We start from the raw sequence: 23411 nt of genomic DNA on the forward strand, positions 1-23411 counted from the left end.
TCTTAATAACTAATAAAGTATAAGATATGATTGATATTGTAAAGTAAATCACAATCCAGAGATAATGTTTTCATTATTTCTATAACGTTTCAACACAAATAATGAACACAATTTAATTAATAATTATTTATTAACTTACATATATATTTTAATATATTTAATTTTTTTTTATGAATAAGATAATGCTAGTAGTGTTTTTAAAGAGTCCTTAGCCAAATATCATGGCATAAAATAGGACACGAAAACACTTTGCAAAAAAAAATATTATTATTTCTTAAAATGTCCACATGTTCTGAAAAGTTAAAAAGAGTGAAAACACTAGTATCATACAAGACTTTTCTCACTCAATTTTTCTCCTTTCTCTCTCTAGTTTCCTTGCCGCCGACCACCCAAAATCCCCCCATTTTCACCTTTTTCCGATCTGGAGTTTCGACCCTATTTCTCTTATTGTTGTAATACAAGTGAAGATTTGAGTATTGTAGCCGAAATCTTACTCGGAACTCACTATTTTGAGTGGATAGCGAATCCCATTTGCATTAATTTGAGTTTTTTTTTCGCCGGTGAGTGATTTCTTGCCAATTTTGGTATCTGGGTTTTGCCTATCTACTTAGCTTTGAGCTGGTTTTGTGTTATGGGTGTTTGCTAATTAGCTAGTCTGAGCTTGTGTTCAGATACACTAGTTGGGTACAGAAAGAAGAAGAAGCAATATTGAATGGTAGATTTGCTAAAAGAAGCGAGTAGAAAGTTTGTTAAGTAGAAATGGTGTAGATTTTTTACATTTTAGGCACTACATAAACCCTAGAAGAATTCTATTTCATCCGCCATGAATGATTGCGTGGGCTCTGGTGAAGTGAGTGTATTGTCCTCTGGTGATCAGGCAGCTCCTTGTAAAGAAGCAGCAAAGAAAAAACGGAATCTACCTGGAATGCCAGGTAAATTAATTTTAATTTGCAATTTCTAATGAATACGAGCTTTCAAATCAGTTAGGGTTTAGTTATTTAAATCCATTTTTGTTGAAGAACCTAGATTTCTATTTCAGCTGAAAATTAAATTTTGGGGCTTTTATGTTATCCTTTGATTTAGATCCTAATGCGGAAGTGGTAGCTTTGTCACCGAAAACTCTATTGGCAACGAACAGATTTGTGTGTGAAATTTGCAATAAAGGGTTTCAGAGGGACCAGAATTTGCAGCTTCATAGAAGGGGTCACAATCTACCTTGGAAGCTAAGGCAGAGATCAAGCAATGAGGTGAGGAAGAGAGTGTATGTTTGCCCCGAAACTACGTGTGTTCACCATGATCCTTCACGGGCATTAGGCGATTTGACTGGGATCAAGAAGCATTTCTGTAGGAAACACGGTGAGAAGAAGTGGAAGTGTGATAAGTGCTCGAAAAAGTATGCAGTTCAGTCTGATTTGAAGGCTCATTTGAAGATTTGTGGAACTAAAGAGTACAAATGTGATTGTGGGACTATGTTTTCAAGGTCCATTCTTGATGCCCTTTTAATTGCTAATAACTCTTTCTTCTAAAGCTGATATCTTTGTTTTAATAATATATAGGAGGGATAGCTTTATCACACACAGGGCATTTTGTGATGTTTTAGCAAAAGATACTGAGAAAGCACAGAATGCAGTTACAACTCCTATTGCTGAGGAGGACCTTAAAGTTCAAGTTGATGTTTCATCGACACCACAAACACCTCGTACGCCCCCACCGTCCTCAGAGCCGCCAGCCGTTCCTTCACCAGCTGCCCCGGAGCCTCTACCACCTCCTGGTTCTCCGTCAACTGCTGTAGTGTCTTCTGATTCTCCTATCCAGCATCCAGGTACATTTTGAAGTCAATTTTTAACTAGTTTGATAGTCTGGATTTGTAGTTTATCTGATATGTGTGTTTGTTGAGAACAGACAAGAGACTTTGTTCTTTCATGATATTTTATCAAGAACTTTTGTCATCAATTGATTCTTGTCATCTATATTCCTCATTAGACTATTTTAAATAAGTGTTTGCTTATCAGTCTGGGCCACTATTTCATTTTGGAGTCCTTTTCAAGTTTTCACTCACTAAAATTCAACTTGTTTTCTTGTCCAAACACTTCAATTTCAATATGCTCTTTTCAACCTCAACTGCAAATACTACTTTTTTTCATATCTCGACCTACTCATGTCCAAACGTCTAACTGATCCTTTATCTGAACAAAGTTCAAATTGTAGAAACAGAAGTATGTAATATAGGCATAAAAAGGTCAAACAAAAAAAAAGAAATAGAACAGTAACATTTCCAATTGGAAGAACTTTGGGTTAAGTAAAGGAAACGTAGCACAACTTAAAGAAGTCTAACATGTGTCGTCACAAAGGATACCATATCTTGATTCTCTATTTCTCTACTAATTTTTTATATCAAAAGCTTAACTTTCCCTGCTTGTTTATATGAGTTGCTTCTTTCTGTCTTACTATAATTGTTACAATTTGGCAGAGAGTCCACACACAAATTCCAATGGAACTATTACTAAACATGATATAGAAGAAACAACAGCAAAATCAAGGTTGTCTGGAATCTGCAGTAGTAGCTCATGCACCGGATGTACCAACAGCAACTGTTTTACAAGCTTGACTGGAATCTGCAGCAGCAGTTGGAGCTCAAGCAGTAATGGAAGTACCAGTAGCAGCAGCATTTTTTCAAGCTTGACTGGAATCTGTAGCAGCACTAGGAGCTCGAGCAGTAATGGAAGCACTGGCAGCATCAGCGTTTTCCCAAGCTTGTCTGGAATATGTAGCAATAGTAGGAGCTCAAGCAGTAATGGAAGTACCCAAAGCAGCAGCATATTTTCAAGTTCAACTGGGATCTGTAGCAGCAGCATATTTCCAAGTTCAACTGGAATCTGTAGCGGCAGCAGCATTTTTTCAAGTTCAACTGGAATATATAGCAACAGCAGTAGCTTGAGCAGTAACAGAAGTACCAGCGGCAGCAGCATTTTTACAAGCTTGACTGGAATCTGTAGCAGCAGTAGTAACTCAAGCAGCAACAGCACTTTTGCAAGCTTATTTGCTTCATCAACAGCTTCAGGAAGTTTGCCGTCTCAAGCACCTCAATTTACTGATTGGTTTCAGTCCGTGGCTCCTGCACCACCACCTGATATAGAACCACCATCATCTATGGAACCAATATCTCTCTGCCTTGCAATGAATCATGGTTCATCAGTCTTTGGATCAACCGGGCAAGAAAGAATGCAGTATGCTGCAGCACCACAACCATCCATGTCTGCAACAGCATTACTGCAGAAGGCTGCTCAGATGGGTGCAACAGCGACAAACTCATCATTGTTGAGGGGTCTTGGGATTTTATCTTCTTCTTCATCGTCTAGTGGGCAACACGAGTGGAATGGGAGACAAATTGACACTGATGGTGCAACGTTGGCTGCAGGCCTTGGCCTTGGATTGCCATGTGACGATGGCTCTGGTCTAAAGGAACTAATGCTGGGAACTCCCTCTGTTTTCGGTCCCAAACATCCTACTCTTGACCTTCTTGGATTGGGAATGGCAGCTGGTGGAGGCTCAACACCTGGATTATCCGCTCTAATAACATCAATGGGCGGTAATCTAGATGTGGCTGCGGCAGCAAGACCGTTTGACAGTGGAGAATTTTGTGGGAAGGAGTTTGGAAGAAATTCATGATACCAAATGTGAAGGACCATGAAGCTTTAGTTGACAATTTGGCAAAGCCCATTAGGTAGGAAGAAAACTGTCTTTGTTGTTGTAATATAGAAGAAACTCCTACTCTTATGTATAAAAACTTTTCTGCTCTTTATTCTAAAGGAAGCAACTATATTTATTTAATTCAAGTGTAAAAAGTTATAGTTTCCTTAAGGTTAAAATATGTTTTATTCCCTCCATCTGAAACATATTTGTTTATTTTCTAAAATTCGTTTTTGTTAAAATGTCCTTTTACCCTTTTTTAGTAGTAATTTTTTTTTGGTTCTAACTCGGATGTAACACAATCTGTGTCTTTTAATTTGGTCTTAGTTAATATTTATGTTCATTGATTTTGCGGGTGTACAATCAGTCATTTAAATTTGTATAAAGTAGAACAAATAGACATGTAGAATGTCACTAGAATGTGAAGTGCAACTAGGATACCGAGTAGGATGTATGTGTCCATTCATTCAATTCTATCTATACAAGTTTAAATACTTATGCATACCCAAAGTTGAAGGGTATAGATGTCAAATAAGATCAAGTTAAATGACGCAGTTATGCTTTCTAATTTTTTACGAAGCATATTTAAGATAATAAGATTAACTAAAGTTTATTGAATTTCATGTCTAATCAAAATGAAGGAACATATTAGAACGGAAGGAATATTAAATTAGGTACCTAGAACTAGAAGAGTGCTTCATGGCATTAAGAATCCAAAGATATGAGTGAATCATCAAACACCAATAAATTTAGCCAACAGTCTCAAGTGTTAAATTTTTTTTATTCCTTTTTTTTTTAGTGGACCTATTTAACACGAGACTAAAAATGTTAGTAAAAAGAATCTAATAGTCGGTTGAGTGAATTGGGAATATGAATTGAGTAAAGAAAGTAGATGGACATAAGATAGAAAGGATGAAGAGAATGTGGTTTCTTTTAGCTTTGACATTAAAAAAGGAAAGTATCTGATGCAATGTTTCTATACTATTTTCTAAAAGATTTTATTTGAATTAATATCTTAATTTTCATCTAAGTTTATTCTGTATTCTTGTCGTTTATATTCTTGTTTTGGTAGCAATCACATGGCTTAATAAAGTTGGGATTCTTTTTTGTGCATTCTAAGCTAGCGTTTGGCCCAAATACTAGTTTTTTCTAGTATTTGGGAATTTGAAAAATTTGCCAAAAAAATTTGCTAAATAATAAAAAAAACAAAATTTGCCAAGTTTTTCCCCAAGTTTTACTTGCAAAATTTATGGCCAAACGGGCCCTAAGTGTTAAAATCATCCCCCTTAACTATTTATTCGGTTATGTCTGGAGTTTTGAAGCAACAGTAAAGTTATTTTTATTTGATGTATAAATCGTGAGTTCGAATTTTAGAATACTCAGGTTCCTACTCCTGACCTTTTTTAAAATTTATATTTGCTTACCGGCTGTCTAAAACCCCAATCAAAACTATTATTATCTGATTATAACTAAATTATGGAAAAACAGATTCATTATTTTGAATTTTGATGAGGATCAAGCTTATGCTTGGTCAATATATGTTACATTTTAGGAGAAATTCCAACATTAACTTCAGTTAATAGGGCTTTCACAAATAAATAATTGTATTGTAATGAGATTTAAATTGTATTTATGTTGGAGTGTTTGATCATTTTATCGGAAAACTTAGAGTTGTTAGAGGTATAACACACTTTTATTTACTTAATTATATCTTCAACACGTTCATCACATGCGAGCCGACTTGCTTCTTTTTCATTGTTTAACAAATATTAACATCCATAGTCTAACCAAGCGATGTTGTTGGCTACTTAATTTTGTAAAAAGAGGTGATCTTCCCCTCAAAATATTGGTAGATATTTCAATCAAACTCCATCGCAATGATGTTTAATTGAGAAAAGTAAAAGACAGAAATTTCTAAATCCCGCAAAAAAACTCACTCCGAGGGAGCTTCAAGGATGGTACTATAAGGGACTATAGTCAATCTTCATCTTTAAGGGTTCTGAAAAATAGAACATACTCGGGAGATATTACTTATAAGATACTTTACTGGTGAAGGAGAGAGAATTTGACAAGCTAAGAAAGTCTCGTTGAAAGAACTCAGACTATGACAGACAATATCAACAATAGTTTCCACTCATTCCTTGTCTTCCAAAAAAGAAATCCATAAAATCCTCAGTACAATTGGCAGCACTGGCCAATAAGGAGATATTTTGGATGCAATATATTTCCCAACTTTTGAAAACATAACAAACTAAGCAAGATAGAATACAATCCAAGCCACCAGAAAACTAAATGGTCTAAGATCAAGCTAGTCAGTTACTTTTACAATGTTGTCATAGATTAAGATTCAAACCTGGGCTAAAAATCCAAGAATTAATGTTATAAATTTCACTCAAAAGGGTTAAAAAGGGCATAAATTAGTAGAAAAGCAGAGGTTTCTACTTCTAACGCACGGTAAAAGCTATAGATTTCTCACGGGCAGTAAGAGATATGTGAGCATTTTAACCAAAATAAGTTACTCTGTCATGGCTTGTCCTCAACTCTTAGCTTCCTCAACATTGGACTGAAGACGCATGGCGTTGGCATTACTCTCTAGCTTGGACACAGCCTCTGGCCCATACAACCTCGTCAACTCATCCTGTTTCAGAATCAGGTCCCAGTAGGAGTCAGTATTTCCATCTTTCTCGTATTGCTTAGACGGATTAAAGAACAACATAAAGAGAAAAAGAAACACCAGCAGTACCAGTTTTTATAAATATTGATCAACAATCGAGTGCAAGTACAAGATAAAAAACTAAAAACCCACGCTAAGAAGGATAAAGGATAGATACTGTAGAATTTACTTAGAAGTGAGGGCAAATGAGATAACCATACACGAATACAGTCGGGAGAAGGGAAGAGATGCTCAAGTAGTTTTTACCTTTATTGAATTATTCTCCGAGGTAAGCTTCTCACATTCCTCAGAGACCTTTCGCAACTCCTCTTTGAGTCCATGATTCTCATTGCTCAATGTCTCTACCTTATGTTGTAGCTCTTCACACTCAGCCTGCAGAAGATAATCATAAAACAACATGACTATCAAAAAACTTCACATTCCAGGTAATCTCGAGATGGACCTATCAATGTTGTCCGTTCACAGTATTTTATCAGACCAATTTTAAATCAGATTTACAGTTCAGATCCCATTCTCTCTCTCCTGGCCAGCTATTCGATTGCACATCAGAGGGAAAGAACAGACTTCCAATGGCTTATAATTTAGTCAACCGGTAAGGCGAGTCATCCACCATCATCTGTTGGACAAACTACAGTCCACAATGACAATGATCAGCTGTTCTTTCCAAAAAATGTTTGCAAAAACAAAACAAGTCCTTCATTTTGAGTACACCTTCCATCCCTATATGATTGAATCCGGATGAGATTGGCATGAAGAAAATAGTATCCAACTATCACACTTCAGAGAACCGTTTTTCTCCTTTTAGCTGGAAGGCTAGTTACTCACAGTGTATTAACACCAATCACATATTTGCCCGCCAAAACTAATGATTCAGGGTGTTAATGGTATTTGACACAAAATTTATTTATTTTTTGTTTGGAAGTTGGGTAAGAATACTTAAAACTCTACTTTGAAATACTCTTTTTCAACTTCAGCTTCAAATACTCTTTATGTTTCAACTTCAACCACCAAATATTTGTCCAAATGCCTACTTAGTTAGGCTGGGTGATTTATATGGAACTTGAGGCCAAGAGAACTTACAATAGCTATGAAGCAGAAACTCGAGATCTGATACCAAAAAATGATGCAGCACAGTGAAACTCATATATTATATGTATATGCTATTAACATCATTCATTGGTGCTACCAACTCGTTCTCCTTTGTTTCGTTTTCCTTTTGGGAACTTCTATTTCTAGACACAGCAGCAATAGGTGAGTTCCTCCCTCAAATTGCTATGTTTAGTTATATGCAGTTGTGTCATCTTTTCTTCAATTTGGAACCAAGTTTGTCAAGTTAAGGGGTTGTTCTATGTACTCAACCTATGTGTGTGTGTGCGCGCTTGATAATTACAAATGAGTTTAACACATGGTGCAAAATCATTTCACATTATCAATTCACTTTTACCTGTTGAAAAACTACCTTATTTTCAAAATTACAAATCTCACTTTGTATGAAGGGTTACCTGTTGAGGCTAATAAATCATACAAACTTGATGTTATTTTAGAGACATATAATACTTTAATTTAAAGATAAATGCGCATTGGAACATATATAAATATATGCATACAATAAAATATTTACCCTGGAAAATCAACTAAATGCACAAAAATAAAAACTAATTTTAAAGCATATAATTGAATAACAACATGACCAACCCAAATGCACAACAATCATATGAAACTTTCTTCGACTCAAATACATAAACATTAAAAAAGTAAAAAATAAAAAGAGCGATGATTGTAAAGTAATTATTGCTAAGCATAAAAAGGGAAATGCAACATCACATATGATCAAAGGCTTTCTCATATGCAGGTATTTCGATTCATATATCAAGGAAAAATCTGATGGAAACTTGCAATAGTAACATTACCATTTAAAATATTTGATCTGACCAAATTTCTAATGCCAAACTGAGTACAATCTGGATGACCACTGAACTTCTTCCTCACACAGAATAATAATGTTACCAAGTCGTTTTTTCAAGATAAAAAATAATATAGGTAAGGGATAGTGAAATGATCAAAAATTGTGCAGGTTATAAAGTGATAGAAATAATATCAAAAGGTTATAGAGATAAATGAGCAAAAGTTAGAGATAATAGAAGAAAAGGTGTACATTGAACTTGTTATAAAAATCTTGACAATTAATCACATTCATGGGAGTTATTCTTAACATTTATTAGGATGCCATTTTTTAATGGTGAATGAAAGGGTACTGTTACATATGCCTTCTTCTAACTGATTTTTAAAAAAAAAATTAGAATGTGCATTTACATTTTTGTACAAAATATATTTGAAGTAAATCAAGTTCCACGATATTATAGTAACTCAGCTTTATACTGTTATTTTCGTAATGAATGAATATGATACATGAAATGATATGATGATTCAAAGCAACTATAAATATCGAATCAAGTCTCGATTCTTTAGATCAGTCTATCTGTGGTGGAGGAATTCTGGTCAAGTTTTCCTAAATATGACCTTCCCCTCCCATAAAAGAGAGTTTCTTGTTCCAACAAGGATGACGAGACAATGACATGAATTTACTATTAATTAAAAAGAAAAAGAGTACGCCCGCCGCTGAAATGGGATTCAATTCCAGAAGGCCATGTTCCAAGCAGAGAGGGTATTCAGAGAAATTGCAGTCCACATTCATATTCAGGGAGAGAGTTCAAAAGGTGGCACATTACATTGCTCGCGATTAATGCCATGTCTTCAGGCCAGTTTATGCAAAACTGCTGGAATTAATGCTAGATTTTGTCAACCTCCTGAAGTTATACTTTATACAGTTTCCATTACTGGTTTTTTCGTGTATTGATTAAGTACTGATAGCTGCTATAGAAAGTGTAAACAGTCTCTTGGCTAGTTATAAAGTCATGACACTGTTTTTTTTATGTTCTTAAAATAGGTAGTCATCACCTATTTGACTTTGTAATGTTTCACTTTTGGTATTACTACGACTCTTAATGTAATTATCAAATTAGTTGAAAATTATTCTACATGTGTAATTTCATTGGTAACATTATTTTGGATAATCTTTCAGAAGTTGTACAGTTGCTCCTTTGGTGAGTCGTAAGTCCCGAGTTCAAAGAAGAAATTACAGACATGCAAAGAGATGGGTACATATATATGTTATACACCAACTCCCTTCAGCTACATTGACATTAGCTGGGGAGAACTTCATGCGCGAGGTTACGGTAAGTTAAAAAACAATGATGCTACAATTTTACAGAGCACGATGTAGTGCTCTATGATTGTGTATAACAGAGTGATCTTCTAAGGTTTAACTTAGATGCACAACCATCAATTATTTTCTATGTAAGTTAGACCCATCAGTTTCTATACATGGAAGAGAAACAGTATCTGTAAGAAGTAACTCATACCTGCTTGCGCAATCTTGACCTCCGAGCTGATTCTCTATTAGACTGCTTTCTCTTTTGCCTTTTAAGTTCACGTTCATCCTATTAAGAAGGGTTGTAAAGTACTTATCAACAAAAAGAAATACAGTGATGATTTTTGTAAGGGTACAATCTCATTATTGACAGTATATAATATACATATTGAGAAACAAAGAACAATAACAACAACAATGATCACATTTTAAAATGTGTAGAAATTCCTTTAGATTCCAAAAAAGTTTACTTTACATCAAATAGCTCTGAATCTCAATCTAGCATAACGTAAAGACACGAAGATATTTTTATTTTTTTATGACAAGGTCGCAACCGCTATCCTTTGGATGCACATAGAGTAAAACCCCGCTCCTATGCAATAGCTCACAAACCACACAAGAGAGTAACCCACACTAAGCAAGTCCTGTGCGACGAGCTCAACCCAAAAGGCAAATCCCTTACTTTTGTTGGCAATGGATTTCCAACTTGAGACTTCCAACATGGGGGTCCCAAGCCCAAACCACTGGGCCACCCCAAAGGGTAAAGACACAAAGATATATAGCTTCGAAAATATGGAACCATACTAAAGAATTATTGACGTAAGGAATTTGAAACCAAGTTCAGTTTCATGCGACAAAATTTCAAGCCTTAAGCCTTATTCAGGTTATAGTTTTTTTTTTAATTTTAATTTAAGAGCATGAAGGGGAGCCTTAGAGTAAATGGTAAAGTTGTTGTCGACCAGGATGTTACGGGTTTAAGCCGTGGAAACAATCTCTTGTTGAAATGTGGGGTAAGGCACTGTACAATAAACCCTTGTGGTTTGGCCCTTTACTGGACCCACGCATAGCATGAGCTTTAGTGCACTGGGCTGCCCTTTTTTCCAATTTAAGAGCATATATTTAGGCAAATTTGATCCTACAAACAGGAAATTTTCCACATAAAGAACTGATTGTTTCATTGAAAGTTCTTCGGAAGAATACTAGTGTATGTTTCACTAGTATAACTGCTGAAAGCACTTTTGATCAGTTAACTAGCCATCAACTATTTCAGGACCAACCAAAACACCAGAAGAATAAAAACCCAAACCTAAGCTCCTCTTCATATCTCGTTCACGGTTTGGTTCTTTCTCTATCTCAGTTGCAATATCTTAGTTTCCTGAACCATCAGTTTTGTTAAATAGTCTCGGTGGTTACATGTAAGATGCCTATAAATAGGTTCGTCATGTATTTCCTTATTATCAACACATGTCACATTTTCTCACAATTTAACATTTTGTTCAGTGAACATGAATTCTGAATGTCAAGATACACCAGAAACAATGAGTCTTATTGAACACAATCTTCAAATATCCCTAATGACCATCTGGCACGAAGAAGAGTAAGTACATTTTGTGCTTTTTACTCCACAGATGGTTAGAGGAATAATTATGACAAGAAATTGGCAGTATCACCAGAGCACACAAAGTAGCATGATCAATTCTGCATTCATTTGTTTCATAAAATTCAATAAACGGCAGAAAACAAAACTACCTGAATCCATTCACGTCCCATCCCAGGAGCTGGCGAGACACCAGATTGATTTGATCGCATTTTGATCATTCCGGGACCGCCAGACGGTGCGTTCCACAAATCCATCCCAATATTCAGATTAGGTGCGGGCATAGCGACTGGATTCCCTGTTGCAGTATTGGTCTGAGCATTGGCTCCTAATTGAAAATTACAGACCAATTAAATAAAACGAATAAGGCATAATCAAGAAGCAGACAAGTGAAACAAGTTACCATTAGCAAGCATTAGATCAAAGCTTCTATTTTTGTCAGCAGAAAATTCCTATAATGATAAAACAAGAAAAGTCAGTCTTAGCTAGCAATTGATAGGGAACCGACACAACAGCAATATACTTAAGTAAGCTATGACATTCTTGAGTTAATCAGAAAGCATACATGGTTATCATTTTCATCATTTTCGTCTGATGAACCTTCACTTCCGCTTTCAGCACTATTCAAGAGAATATAGTAAGTCAGATGCACAAAAGACCACATCCAAAAATTGATCAATTTGATCGAAAGTAAGATTAAAATAGGAGTCTAGATACAAATTTTAACACCAAATCCACATCAAAATACCTTCTTGTGGCACCACCATCATTTCCAGAACCTGAGGCCGCTTTCCCACTTTCTCCTGCCTTGCCACCTGAACATCCCTTCAATTTTTTGCTTGTATTCTGGTCCTTACCATCTGGTGCCTTACTATCTGATTCTGGATTTGCCTGCAGTGTGTTTGGAGTCTGCCAAAAGGGCATAAATAAATTAGTAAATAGAGGCTTTTAAAGAAATTTATTTATACGCAGGTGACTCTCTTTCATCAGCTTCCAAATTGATAGTAACCAAAAGGATTAATTACCATAGGCATATTAGGATGAGCATAAACTCCAGCAGGAGGATATAAAGCAGGATATGGGACTGGGGCTCCATAAGGAGGCATAAGCGGATGCTGAAACATCAAGCAATAAAGAGTTAGTACATTAAAATGTTCTCAGCTTTATACTTCATATGGTAAAAAAGTTGCGATGTGCTGCAAAAAAGGAGTACGTTAATTAGTGAATGCAAAACTAATCACCTGGCCTCCCCACATGTACGGGTGGGGAGTGGGAGAAGCAACAGTTGAGGGAAAGAAGGGAGGTGTAGCTCCAGCACCATAATAAGCCTAAACAGGAAAGTTAGTGCTTAATATTAAAACATTCATCATCTTATATTATGAAGAATATTGATACGTAGAACCTGACAATGATTAATCACAATAAAATTCATTACCAACCTGCATAGAAGACCAATCAGGATATGAAGGTGTTGCTTGTGTTTCCTGAAAATCAAACAAACGGAGAACTCGTGAATAGCGAGCCACAAAACAGAGAGTTTAAAAGAGAGTAACACTAAAACCTTATATAAGCACTTATTGCGTGTAGACGTATGGAAAAATAAATAAATGGAAAATGACCTGAGTCGAAGTAACTTTCGAAGGCTTTGCAGGGGTGCTCTCTTCCCCAGCTCCCATTAGGTGTCGAATCAATAGTCAAGTGTCAACGTTTGTTTGATTACTTCAGAGTTCAGAAGATCAAGTACTCATTTAAAAGCTAGATGTACCTGAAGTAGGAGAAATTATGGGAATAGAAGTTAGAAATCTTTTGTTTCATTTGTATATATTACTCCAGATATTGTCATATGGAATGAGTAAACAGTTTTAAGACTACACAACCATCGTTATGTCATGAATGGAAATTAACGTTTTACAAATTATATTCAATATAAAGTTGCGGCGAGGACTTTTTCTTGCCACCTATGAAAGAAGCTGGTCATATATTCCTCTCTGTTGTATATACCAAAGATTATAAACCACAAAAAGGTAAAATAGAACCTTCAAGGAGACTGAAAAAGGACAATACTAGATGCGCGTGTGCGTGTGCGAGTGTGTATATACATATATATCAAGGAGGCAATTATAGTCTAGCAACACAGGCTCACTAACCACAGCAAAAAATAAAAGTTGATCCAGCACATAACATTGACAGCGGAAAGGGACAAAACTAGATGTATATATTTGCAGCATTTCCAAGTATCCTCTACATCAAGAAACAAAAGTAGAAAGAACATTTCTGCTAACTGCTCGAGTCAGAAACAAATTTCAGATTGGGATTTTGAACTTTCTCCCATTTATTTATATAAAATAAAAAGCCACTCTAACCATAGTATTTCGTTTCTTACAACCAACGATTCATCAATTATTTTCTTGTTCTTGCAAGTAAATATTGGATTTCAAATCAAGGCAATAACAACACGTTTTCAGCTCAGGGAGAATTTAAAATTACTAACCCACAAGCATCGGCAACACACTGTCCACTAAAAAAAGTAGAACAGTTAACTTCTTACTCAAAAAAAAAAGATGTTTATTCTAGTCTAATATATGAAAATATGCATAACTGAACATGACAAAGTAAAATGGCAGGACAATATCAGTTTCCATACACGCGTTCAGTATCATGAAAGAAGATTGAATGAATTTTCTGCTAAATAACATGATTCAATGTTGAAATAAGTTTAATAATGATGATAACAATAATAATCAAAACTAGATAACGAGAATGAATATTACGTCCAAATCACAGACCGCAACTTTAAAGGGGGAGTATAGAGTGCACCCATGAAATTTTGAGCCGTCAATGCTTTGTAATGGAGTCTGCTGTCGAAGGCTACTGATAGCGCATTAGCGTTTTAATTATTAATGCAACTTAACAATAAGCATATGAGAAGAAGATCTCATGATTAATGCGTCTTGTATACTTTCTTAGATTCTCACTTTTTAACACACCCTTTTATGCTTGTGAATTATGGACAGATAACATATCAATTATATTCTTTTTAGCACAAATACAAGGTCTGGGTTAAAGTTACTGGGCCATGCCGAACCTGTAACCATATCGGTAAATCCGCCTTTGGCTCCATATGTCACCAAAATTTTCCAGTTTGGTACACTGAACTGATCCTAATGCCTGATAATTTAACCACGACACATATTTGTATTGGGTAAAAGAATAGCTTGTGCACGTCGCAGGACGAGGAGCGAACACGTGCGATGTAAAAATGATGTTCACGAAGGCTTTTTAATGGAATGGTTGGTCTAGAGATGTGTTTGGTGAAGCTCAAACCTCGACTTGTTACCGAGACCATAAAATGAGCACCATTGGAAAAGAAAACGGGAACTCGTGTCACGATGACTTGGAAAAAGGACAGATACACCAGATATGTTTGTACATTATCCAGCTGCAGAGGGATAATAGTTGGCACAGCCAACGGTATTTCCACGTGGAATCGGCTATTGGGCATAGTACTTTAGTGCTCGAGTGGAGCTTTTCTATTGGATGATGTCTTACCTTTTTTACCTATAAATAGCAGTTTTAACGTAATTGTATGCTCCAAGCTTTCAAATTCTCCTAAGTCCAAGCTCTCAAGCATTACTATACATAAACAGATTTAATATCAGGAACACTCTAACCTCACCAGGATCCAGTGCAAACCCATCTCATCGAGGCTCTATTGCTTCATACGACTCAATTTTACTTTCCTTACAACTTCCACTTAATTCTTAGCAAACATATTTAACTGATAATAGCCAAACTTAACGAGTTAATTCAAGATGCGTGTCCTTGACCTCATTACAAATTCAACTGTGTCATTTTCCCAGTAAACAATATTGCTTCCAATGAGAATCATAAACTTGGTTATGATCCATCATATGATGTGTTAAATGCTTAAAAATCCTTCTTAATTTCCAACTAAAGACACTCTCTTCACCTATAAAACTGATTCCAATCTAGTCTCTCTTGACTACTCCCTAACAAACAGAGGAAATACCTCACACGGCAAACTCGAGTTACAACAATTTGAGATTGAATAATTTCACTCATAGAAAATTTGAAGTTTCTTTTGTTAACAAATGAATAATACCTCAAAGTCAAAGCACAAACAAAGGAGTTCATCTTGTATAAATAATAATGACACTGTCAAAATAACTATACTAGGTTACCTAAATGATTACAATTGGTAAACATCACAAGTAACTTGAAATTCAAGACATGTTATGATAATTGAATATTTACTCTAAACTAATTATGTGTTCTTCCTTAAAATCACTATTATTATTGAATGTTCACTCTTAAGTAATTACTGTCTCTCTGTCTCTCTCTGTCTCAATTTATACGACAGTTTTCGCTTTTCCATATCTAAACCATATAATTTGGACATGAAATCCTTTTAATATATTTGAAAACTAAGTGAATATCAACAAAATCTTTAAAAGAAAATTACGATCAAATATAAACTTGTCTGAATCTAAACCGAAAGGAAGTTATGAAAAGTTCCCTTAAACCCTCCACCCCCAACCCCAAATAGTTCAATTACACATGAATTTCAATCATGAAGCTTAAATTAGAACAGAAATACAGAGAGACGACGTTGAGTAAAATTAAAGAGAATCAAATTGTGTAAATCCAAAAAAATAGTATGAACTATAAATTTCAGTAGTTTATATGTGGGTAAACTGATATGAGAAATAAGGAAGCCAAAAAGAAAAGAGGAAAACCTGTGTGTGTGAGGTGGAACAACGAGAGTCCAACTCGGATAGACACACAAACAATTCTTTTATTTTTCTTTTGGTTTCTTCTTCTTTCTTTGCCTCTCCTTAAATCTAACTAGCAAAAAAAAAGCCAACTTCCCCCATCTTTTATCACCAAAGATCCAACGGTTAGGACAATTTCACCATTTATTTCTCCAAATGGTTATCGGATTGTGTATTGACTCGATCATCTCATGTTTTTATTAATATATTGACTTTTAATTATAATTTTTTTAGTTTTATTTAAGCTGGTGAAAATCTCATAGATCAGATGCAAGACAGTTTTATTATTTGTTTGATTAAAGGTATTAAGCAGACCTAAATTATTATACCATAGAATGGAGTTAATTATTTTATTTATATGATGGAATAACTTATATCAGAATAACTTATTTCTAACCTGATTATAATTGTAAATCTCAGTGAAAATCTAAATTTTGAAGATGTATGCATATGAATGAGCAATTATTTAACAAATGTACTTACGATAAAAATGTCACTACTACAAATCATTGTCTTTATCTTCAATCATATTAATAACTAATCCCAAAAAATAAAAATCCATATGATAATTTCATCAATTCTAAAAATATATTTTTTGACCGGGCCGGGCCGGGAGGACCCATAGAAGTTGACACGTGAGGTTGAAAGAGGAATCCAGCTGGCAAAAAGGAAGTGGATAGAAATGACAAGGCAACAATTTAAACAACAAGGTGGATAACTTAATTTAATTACCCCACCGCCCATCCAACTTTATACTCCCATAATTACCCTTATGGTCCTTCATGTTTTGAGTTAGGTAACACTTTAGTCCTTAAACTTTTATTTTTTGTTATTAGTTACATCCTTAAATTTTTAATATCTATGTGCTTTATTTTTGTTTCGAGCTACAATTATAGTGAGATTGAGTTATAGGCAATAGGACTTCGCTGCGGTCAGACGGTCGTAGCGAAGATAGACTAAATAATGAAATTATTATAGAGGATGGCGCAGATAAAATGTAAGTCAGTTTTCTCAAAAATTTTCTAATAACTAAAAAATATTTGCACTAGAAACCCTCGTAGGCAAATTTTCAAGTACTAGGGCTATTTTCTTCTTTGAGGTAAGTTTTCTCCGTTGATCCTTCGATCGAGTAATTCAATTTTATTCTAGAATCGAAGGAGGTGATCTTAATGGTAAAATTATAAATTGGAATTTTGTGAATATTGGTGTAATTAGCATGTATTTTGGTTCTAAATTGATTATTTATGTTTCTTAGGATAAAATTGATTTTAAATGTTTATTTAATTTAATAATTTCAAAAAAAATAGTTTCTTCGACATAGAAATTACTCTAAAAAAGTTAATGGAGTAGAAAATTCACGAATTAAACCATTGTGATCATTAAAAATCTATTGCATGATGAAATAACTTTATATAATGAATAGATCTTGATAAATGGTAGAATTAAGTGGGATTGAATGTCTAGACATTTATTTGAAGAGTAGGTGATTAAATGCTCATATATTTGTTGTTTTACACTTTGAACATTTTGAGTTTTGAAAGAAAAAAAAAATTCTTACATATTAGCTTGTGTGGTTCAAGTTCTTCAATTGAAGTAAATATTAATTTACTTGGAGTTGAGACTTTAATTAGTTCCTTGTATATGATGTGAGCCTAAAAAAACATGTTGGTTAGTCTTTAGACATATCTTGTAATTGTTATTTGTGAAAATGATTATATTTGAATGAATAAGTTGTGAATTGTTGATACTGTTCTTTATCACTTATGTTTTATCATGTGCATTTATAATTTATATTGAATTTGTTATGTTTCCTAGTATATAACTAAGCAAAGAGCATACTAAGATAATCTGATAAGAATACATAGAGAATATGATGAAGAGTGATTCGAGTGTGATTGAGCTTACGAATGAGTGGTTATTTGTGTTGAATCGAGTATCACGTTAATATAGTACATAGTCTCTGTGGAGTTATAACTAGATAGACAAAATTAACGATCTTTTAACATGTATATACAAATATAAATGCCTATGTGAATAATCAATATATATATATATATATATATATATATGTAGTGGCTTACTATCAAGTCAATACATGCATGTCATGTGTTTAAAATTATAATTATTTTATTTCATTATATTTTATAATAATAAAAATTGCATTGAATTGATATAAACACTTGATGCAGATAAATTTTTTCTATTGTGATATTTACAAAGAGTCGAACGGCTCGATATTGACAAGTGCAACCTTTAAAGATAAGCAAGTGATATCATATATCAATATTTTTAGCTTGCGAGGAGGAATAAGCCAATGGACTTGATTTTTTTATCCTCTATATAAGCAACCCCAATGAACTTCTGTTCTTGAAGCATTTTAATGATGTGTCAACCAATTAAATATTGTTGTTTATTATACAATCCATGTATACACTACATATAAACATCCTTGTCTTTTGACAATATGAAAACTATATACATATAATGTCTCTTTAAACCAAACACAATACACTTGTAAAAACTCCATATTAAAAACCTTTGGCAAACCTTAGAAACAAGAAGCAAAAGTAGATAGCCAAAAGTCCAACACCAAGTGAGTAATCAGGTTGCATATTTCTCTTAGGCAAAACAACAAGAGCCCATAGTAAGCCAAGTATTAGAAATCCCAAAGTTTCAAAGAGAAAAGGATCTTTTGGAAGTACAAAAGAAGTTGGATACTCCCACCATGAAGCAAGCACAAGTGAAACACCTAAACCAATCAAAGTGTTAAATAATGGACCAGCATAACAAGCTGATAATGCCATTTGCACACCATCTTTTCCACCATTTAATGCCAAAGCAACATTTGATATTAGATCACCAGTTGAGTTTCCCCAAGCTAGGACAGTTAGTCCTAAAATTGAAGGGCTTATACCAAGAATATATCCAAATGACACTAACAAAGATACCAATTCTTGTGCAAGTATATATGTCCATGTAGTACTCATAACAAATCCTCCAAGAAGCCAAATCCACAAACATTTCTTCGGAGGACTAGAGTTTTGTGTAGAAAAATATGCCACATTCCCTAACATAAGTCCAACAAAAACTGATATCATCAAAATGACGATGTTTGTGTTGGAATAAACTATGACTTCTCCTGTAAGACTTGAAACAAACGCGGCTAGAATTGGTGCCAGTGTTGCTGAAATCACCGCCATTGGCTTGGACCAACGTCCCTCATCAACAACAGGAATGGTTAGCCTTCTTGGCAAGTACAGGGGCAGTTCTAGAACACCAAGAAAACGATGCAAGAATTTGCAACAAGATGATGAGGCCGCGTCTATAGGAGTACTAGAACTCATTTGTATGGTTTTTTTCTCACAATCCTCCTCATCAATACAACCTAACAATGGTACCTCAACATCGCGATCAAATCCATCATCTTCTTTGTCATGTAAATTCACATTTCTAACAAGAAAATGCATAACACATACCACCCAAATGTACACAACATAAATGGAGGTGAAACAAATTGCTATCCACACACTAACTCTCCCAACAATAATAACACCAACAAGACATGATAATGTAAAAATAATAAACAACACATCCCTAATAAAACTCGATTTATCAATCGTTACACCAAGTTGGGACTTAGTCATACACACTAACATACTTATAACTCCCACAACAAAACAAGAAATGAAAAATGCACCACCTAACACACTATTAAGTCCCACACTGCCACTATTACTAGATCGAGTAAACGATATGATACTCGAAAAAACATCGTTAGCTCCATTTCCTAGAGGGAGAAGAGTTGTTCCAGCTATAGCTGGGGAAAGATTCATGACTTTAGATAAACTTTCAGCACAAGGACAAAAGTACTCCGCCGCGGTATTACCTAATAAATAAAATAACAAAATAAGCCATACAACTAGGGTAACGTACCCTAATTTTGGTAACGTACCTAAGGTGCAATAGAAAAATTGAAGATAATTCAAATACCCTTTTGTAGAACAAGAATTGATGTTTTCTTTTATGTAGGTACATTTTGATTGTGCATCACTAAAATTATGTAAGTTGGAACAATCATTATTGATAGTGTTTGATAAATGGATGTGTCTAATTTGAGAATGGTTAAAAGTAACATTGGAAGTAAGAGTGTAAAATATGAGTAGAAAAAGGAAAGAGGTGTTGAGGAATATAGAAAGATATGATTTTGGCTTGAAATGGAATGGGAAAAAAGTCATTATTATGAATGGGAAGAGAGAAAAGAAGAGAGAGCTAAATGTATAAGGGATTCAAATGGCCTTGATGACCTATTTATATAAGTATCAACTTTTAACTAAACTAAGTTTTGAAAATATAATTTAGTAAATTAAATATTTTCTTACAAGTTATGAAGTTGGAGTTGAAGATGAAGTTATATTTGGTTATAGTTTTTGCAAATAATATTTTTTGTTTTTGTAGAAAAATAAATATGAATTATGATTCATGTCTTTAATTTCTAATAAGTAATAAAATCACCTCAACTTGATTAATTTATCTGAATCATACGATCATTCTGCTTTAAAAGAAAATTATCATAAAATAAATAATCACATAACATTATCGTCGTTAAATCTCTCTATAAGTAATTTAAAAAAATGAATAATTTTGATGATCAAACGGTTCCTGTACATATTGGGCTATTGGCAACAAGTATACCTCAAATAGAGGTGCGTGACATCATTTCTTTTTACATTTTAATTACTTTACTGTAAAGTGTAAATCATTTTAAATTAGTTTTTTTTCCTAAAAATAATTTTTGGAAACACCTTGTATTCATTTTATTTTTTCTTTTCTTTAGTCCTTAAACTTACATAAAACCCTAGGACTTTATTATTATTTCTTTAAAGATTTATTAGTTCTTTTACTATCTAATTATTAGACTGTCTACCCTTTTCTCCTAAAAAGATTGTCTTAAATGGAAAATAATATCTTGTGCACCAATTGATTAGGTTTTATTTTATATATTGGATTTGCTCTAAGAGCCTAAACTAGATTTTCATGTCAAGATATTTGTTTAATTGTTTCCTCTAATATATACCACCTATGTCTATTTTTAGTTGTTAAGTATTGACCTTGATATACCTTTTTTTTAGAAACAACAAATAGAATGAATAACTTTTTGAATATAATAAATTTAATATTTTGAGAAGTGATTATAATTAATAGTATGGATAAATTAAGTTTTTTTTTTATTTTTTTTTTGGTTTAGGGATTCAAATTTTTACTAATTTATCCTCCCTTTTATAAACTGTATGCTAAAATGTATGATGTGTGTCTTATTTAAAAATCAATGGTACAATTTTTTTTAATAATCACATGCCTTAATCATGATTAAAAGAATATATATTACTACTTAAGTTAGCTTCATTCAATTCTAATTAAATTAAAAAATACGTTTATATATTATATATTATGTGTGTTTTTTTTTAAAAAAATTACAGATAGAAGACAAAAATTAATTGACCTTCGAAATAGTAATTCTATTACTTACAATAAGAAAAGTGAGTGTTTTATCATCTCACAAACATTTTGTTAATGTGTTGCCACTCTTAAACAATTAGCCAAACAAAAAGAGTTTTTAGTTGGAAGTTTCGATAATAAGACAACAATTCCCACTCTTAAGTAGAAAGGAAACTTCGTTGTACCAAATAACATGTATAATTCAAAGAAGAGTTAAAACTATACTACTACTTCATACTATACTCTATGTGTTTATGATTTTAGAAGATCCCTTTTTGGTTTATTCAAAGAAACTTATCTAGTTAGACATACATTCTTATCATGCCTTAATAATCTTTTTAAAACCCTACTTTAAAATAATTGCATAATCTCTCTCTTCTCTCCTTTCACTCTTTATCTCTTTTCTTTCTGCTCGGTGGCAGAGATATAGTTAGGTGGAGGTTTATGGATTCGAATGAACCCACTATCTTTTTTGTAGAGTCTGTATTTATATATGAAAATTGGATAAATACATATGTATACTAATTTGTAAATCCGTAACAAAATTAATTGACAGCTCAGTGGTATGGAAGGATGGTGAAGATATGTTTCACACATTTATTGTGGGTTCGAACACCACTATCAACAAAAATTTCTTTCATTTTAAAATTTAAAACTCCTAATTCTGGCTACATCTCTGCTCGATTGGTGATAACATGTTGAGGCAATTAGTGAATATATTAGTACATTTTGATACTAGATACATGTATATTTATATACATATACTTGATGTATTAATGTATGTTTTCGTACTAGATTATATTATTGCACTAAATATTTGATATCAGATATACACAAATGGAATAAATTTTGATGCACGAAGCATGAAATTGATACTGAATATAAGGATATATAAAATTTATTAAATTTAGATATATTTTGAAATACAGATATCTAAGGAAAGAGGTGTTTGGTGGGGGGAGGACCATTCTGCCATTTTTCCTTTTAACGTGCAAAAAATTTGCTGAACATTTTTCGCTGATGTGTTTTTAATGTTTGATTTAAATTTAAGTTTCATTTTAATCGTATCAAATTATTATTATATATATCATTATTTTTGTCTCAATTTAAGTGTTTTTTTACCTTTATTTTAAAAAATATGAATCTCTTTTTATATTTAGTATATTCTCTAAATTTCAGTATTGTACGTATAAATTAAGATTAGAGGATTTTAAATAATTATATATATTTTTAATTTAAGATCGTATAATTCAAAAATTTTGAGAGAGTATTATTTAAGGGATCAAATGTTCATGATTCCCACCATTATATATGTTAGTAATATCCATACTCCACATCTTCATGTATTAATATTAATGGAATATTAACCCAACCTAATAAGTTNTTTACCCCCCCCCCCCCCTTCAAGCTAGGAGCTATTAAGATGTTCTTCATCCCTAGCTTGGGCATTAGATACGTGTGAGGGCCTTTCCCAAGTGCTTTAGTAAGGATATCCGCAGGCTGTTCTGAGGATAGTAGATAGGCAGTGATAAGCAGTCCATCTTGAATCTTTTCTCTGATAAAGTGACAATCAATATCTATGTGTTTCGTTCTTTCATGAAACACAGGATTGACTGCAATTTGTAATGCAGAAGTACTGTCTGGATAAACAAGTACTGGTGGAGAAATAGCAACCCCTAATTCCTGAAACAAACCAACAGTCCAAACAACCTCTGAAACAGTTGAGGCCATGGCTCTGTACTCAGCCTTAGCTGAACTTCTGGAGACTGTAACCTGCTTTTTCGACTTCCATGAAATAAGAGATTCTCCATATTTGATTGAGTATCAGTGATTGACTTTCTGCTAGTGATACATGAACCCCAATCAGCATCACAAAACACCTGTAAATTATTTCCTCCAGTTGATGACATTAGAATTCCCAAACCTGGTTCTGTCTTCAAATATCTGACC

The 23411-nt window shown here is 33.6% G+C and overlaps 3 protein-coding genes across 5 annotated transcripts; 1 reads left to right on the forward strand and 2 right to left on the reverse strand.

Annotated features, from left to right (window-relative positions):
• Positions 1–292: 292 nt before the first annotated feature.
• Positions 293–3863, forward strand: LOC107011749 (zinc finger protein ENHYDROUS-like). Its single transcript, XM_015211365.2, has 4 exons — positions 293–932; positions 1084–1480; positions 1557–1822; positions 2471–3863. Exons 1-4 carry the CDS (start codon positions 824–826, stop codon positions 3667–3669), a joined length of 1971 nt encoding a protein of 656 aa, XP_015066851.1. The 5' UTR covers positions 293–823; the 3' UTR covers positions 3670–3863.
• Positions 3864–5807: 1944 nt separating this feature from the next.
• LOC107011370 (G-box-binding factor 1-like) lies at positions 5808–16081 on the reverse strand. Of its 3 annotated transcripts, none has more exons than XM_015210840.2 (12): positions 15930–16081; positions 12792–12937; positions 12612–12656; positions 12414–12500; positions 12198–12287; positions 11921–12081; positions 11738–11792; positions 11576–11624; positions 11325–11500; positions 9787–9864; positions 6611–6736; positions 5808–6328 (listed from the first exon to the last, which is right to left on the reverse strand). In XM_015210840.2, exons 2-12 carry the CDS (start codon positions 12846–12848, stop codon positions 6227–6229), a joined length of 1026 nt encoding a protein of 341 aa, XP_015066326.1. In that variant the 5' UTR covers positions 12849–12937; positions 15930–16081; the 3' UTR covers positions 5808–6226. The 3 variants fall into 3 exon arrangements, with proteins under 3 accessions (XP_015066326.1, XP_015066328.1, XP_015066327.1); XM_015210842.2 differs by having other exon boundaries at positions 5863–6328; positions 11325–11470; XM_015210841.2 differs by lacking the exon at positions 15930–16081 and adding an exon at positions 13944–15879 and having other exon boundaries at positions 5863–6328.
• A 2243-nt stretch (positions 16082–18324) lies between these two features.
• Positions 18325–20251, reverse strand: LOC107008895 (cation/calcium exchanger 1-like). The gene has a single exon (XM_015208103.2). The coding sequence runs from the start codon at positions 20198–20200 to the stop codon at positions 18494–18496; it is 1707 nt and encodes a 568-aa protein (XP_015063589.1). The 5' UTR covers positions 20201–20251; the 3' UTR covers positions 18325–18493.
• Positions 20252–23411: the final 3160 nt, after the last annotated feature.

This window comes from Solanum pennellii, chromosome 2 (genome assembly GCF_001406875.1).
Source record: "Solanum pennellii chromosome 2, SPENNV200".
Lineage (NCBI taxonomy): Eukaryota > Viridiplantae > Streptophyta > Magnoliopsida > Solanales > Solanaceae > Solanum > Solanum pennellii.